This window comes from Dasypus novemcinctus, chromosome 20 (assembly GCF_030445035.2).
Source record: "Dasypus novemcinctus isolate mDasNov1 chromosome 20, mDasNov1.1.hap2, whole genome shotgun sequence".
NCBI lineage: Eukaryota > Metazoa > Chordata > Mammalia > Cingulata > Dasypodidae > Dasypus > Dasypus novemcinctus.
The window spans coordinates 514,944-518,076 of NC_080692.1; the positions used below are offsets into that span (position 1 = coordinate 514,944).

General features: G+C 41.6%; 1 protein-coding gene across 1 annotated transcript; it reads right to left on the bottom strand.

Annotated features, from left to right (window-relative positions):
* Positions 1 to 1,807: 1,807 nt before the first annotated feature.
* Positions 1,808 to 3,133, bottom strand: LOC131274714 (zinc finger and SCAN domain-containing protein 4-like). The gene has a single exon (XM_058282319.1). It carries the CDS (start codon positions 3,131 to 3,133, stop codon positions 1,808 to 1,810), a length of 1,326 nt encoding a protein of 441 aa, XP_058138302.1.

Sequence of the window (3,133 nt, forward strand, 5' to 3'; positions counted from 1 at the left end):
AGGATATGGGAGTGCAGCTTCTCCTCTTTGGGCTGTTCCTGTTGATGTACCTGATCACCTTCCTGGGAATCTGCTCATCATCCTGGCCATCATCTTGGACTCCCACCTCCACACATCTATATACTATTTCCTCTCCAACTTGTCTTTTAAAGATATCTGTTTCACCTCCACCACAGTCCCAAAGATGCTGCTGAACATCTAGACAGAAAGAAAAATCATAACTTTTGAAAATTGCTTCAGACAGATATATTTTTTCATACTTTCTGGACAATTAGATAACACCCTCTTGACTGTAATGCCCTAAGGCCACTTTGTGGCCATCTGTGACCCCCTGCATTACATGGTCATCATGAACCCCCGGCTCTGTGTCCTCCTGCTGCTGATGTCCTAGATATTAAGTGTTTTATACTCCCTTTTATAATGCTTAATGGTTTAGCAATTGTTTTTTTGTTCAGAGTTGGAATTGCCCTACTTTTTCTGTGACCTTAATCAGGTAGTCGACTTGCTTGTTCTTGACACCTTTCTCAATGACGTTGTGATATATTTTGCATCTAGACTTCTGGGTTTTATTCCACTCACTGGGATCCTTCTCTTTTAGTCTAAGTTTGTATCCTCCATTTTGAGAATTTCATGAACTGAGGTCAAGTATAAAGCATGTTTGTACTTGTTGGTCTCACATCTCAGTAGTGACCCTGTTTTATGGTACAAGCCTCAGAGTGTATCTTAGCTCTACCATTCCTGAAAACTCAAGGACAAGTGCATTAGCCTCAGTGATGTACATGGTGGTCATTCTTATGCTGACCCCCTTTATCTATAATCTTAGAAACAAGGACACAAAGCAGACCTTTAAAATGCTGAGACACATTCTCTCTATAAAAGGATTCCTGTCTCAAGTTTAGAAAATTGCTCATGACTAATAGAGATCAAACACTGGTAGATACTAAACTTATTCTTTATAAGTATATAGAAGATAAGCTGTTATTTGTCTAATATCAGAGTTCTATTTCTTTAATTTTCTTTTATATCAAGGACACCTGTTTCTTTTGTTTTATTTTACATCATGTGGTCTTTCTTACTGTATTCCCTGGAATCACTATTTTTTTTTCTTTTTCTATCTGAATTTAATCTTTGAATAAGGATACCTCATAATAAAGGAGGGCAGAAGACAAAATATTTCTACCTAAGTAACCAATCTGTATTTGATTTTCCTACTAAAATAATTCTTTTTCAGGAAATATTTGGCATGCTGGATAATTTAATTTTCTGGTGGGTCCACATATGGCAGTGGTACATGGATGACTGGCAGTAGCTTCCTTTGCAAAGGGAACACACATAGAGCTTCTCTTTGGAGTGGATGCTCTCATGCCTCAGCTCAGGCCTGCTTCCAGGTGTCCCTCTCTGGTCTTCACATTTTTAGGGTGGCTTTGGCTGCACCATCATCAAAGGGTGTGGATAGAGGACAGGGAAGCTAACAGGCAGAGCCTCAATGCACAACTGTGAGCTTTGTGTCCACGGGAAGTGGCACTCAACATCTTCTCAGGCAGGACATACTTCTGAATTTTAAAGACTTAAAAACACCATCAGGTGGATTCATTTATTTATTCTACAGATATTTATGGAATAAACGTCAACCACTTGTTCTAGGCACCATGATGGATAAGTGAAGAAAATGTCAAATTCCCTGGCCTCCTGGAATTTACATACTAGGGGAATGAGACATTAAGTAGTAGGATAATTAGTAATGGAATTATGTGTACATAAATAGAAATATTTACGTACACGTAAATATGCATACACATATCCATCTTTATAAATCTTTTGTCAGGGCAGTAGCTGAGGAAGCTTCTGGAGTGGCAGAATCACTTTTGAGATTAATTTTCTGGTGCATCCGCACATGACGGTGGTATGTGGATGACTGGCGGTAGCTCTTTTTGCAAAGGCAACACACATAGGGCTTATCTCCAGAGTGGATTCTCTCATGAGCTAGCAAGTTGGTTTTGTGGCTGAAGGATCTTTCACACGAGCTGCACCTGAAGGGCTTCTCCGCCATGTGAATCTTCTGGTGCACGTGGAGGTCTGATGTCTGGAAGAAACCTTTATGACACTCAGTGCAAACAAATGGCCTTTCATTCCTGTGTCTTCTCTGGTGGGCTTCTAGCTGAGAGGGAAACCTGAAGATCCTGGGACAGTCCTCACATTTGTATGACTTTGGGGGACTGTGGACTCTTTCTTGGTTTATCCCACATCTGGATGTTCCATCACTGCTTTGATTGGTAAGGGCAGGCTTAGGGCTGGCTTGATCTGTCCTGGGAAGAAACTGCGTTTCCACCTCCATAGGGACATCTTGAGAAGAGGATTCTCCTAGGGATCCTTCCTGGGATGTGGGGGAGCCAAGCTCTGCTCTTCTAAAGTTGTGCAGGTTCTTCCAAGAACCACTCCCCTCTTCAGGCTTAGGGCTATCATCTTCCTGAATAATAACCACGTAAGGTACTTGATTTCCTTGACTAGTAATATTGACATTAATTTGATTGCGTTTCACAAAAATGTTGCTGTCATCTTTATATTCATCTCCATGTCCTGTTTGAAGGGGAATATTTTGGGGACCTTGGAAGGGTGTCCTCATGCTCTCTCCTCTTGGGGTTCCTGCTGGCATTTGTTCCATGAGATAAATGACTTCTCTTAAGGGCATATTCTCTGAGAAGAGGGCTTCCTGTCCCTGCATGTGGACATGGACAAAATCAGGTGACTTCATGCAATCATCATTCAGCTCTCCCACGAGTTTTTCCAGATTTCTTCCACTTGAATCCCATTTTTCTTTCAAAATGGACCTGTTCCTGCAGTATCCATTCATCACAAGCTGTTCCAGTATCAATTGAGAAATAATTTCTTCCTTGCTGTGTTTTTCTGGCTGCAGCCACAAGTGAAATACCTTACGGAGTCTTTTTAGTTCCTGCTTTGCAAATGAGCCATTGCTGGTTTGATATAAGCTGAGCTGAGGGACCTGGAACTTAGAGTTCCCCTCTCTCCTCTGGAGATCACATCCTTGGGTAGGTTCAAGCTCTAGATTGTGTGACCCAGGATGACCACTCCTGGATGGGTCATGTCGAAAGGAAGTTCTGAGATCTAAAGCCAT

What these genes read in the sequence shown, in the direction of transcription:
- LOC131274714 (XM_058282319.1), bottom strand. Translation starts at nt 3,133, where the DNA reads ATGGCTTTAGATCTCAGAACTTCCTTTCGACATGACCCATCCAGGAGT.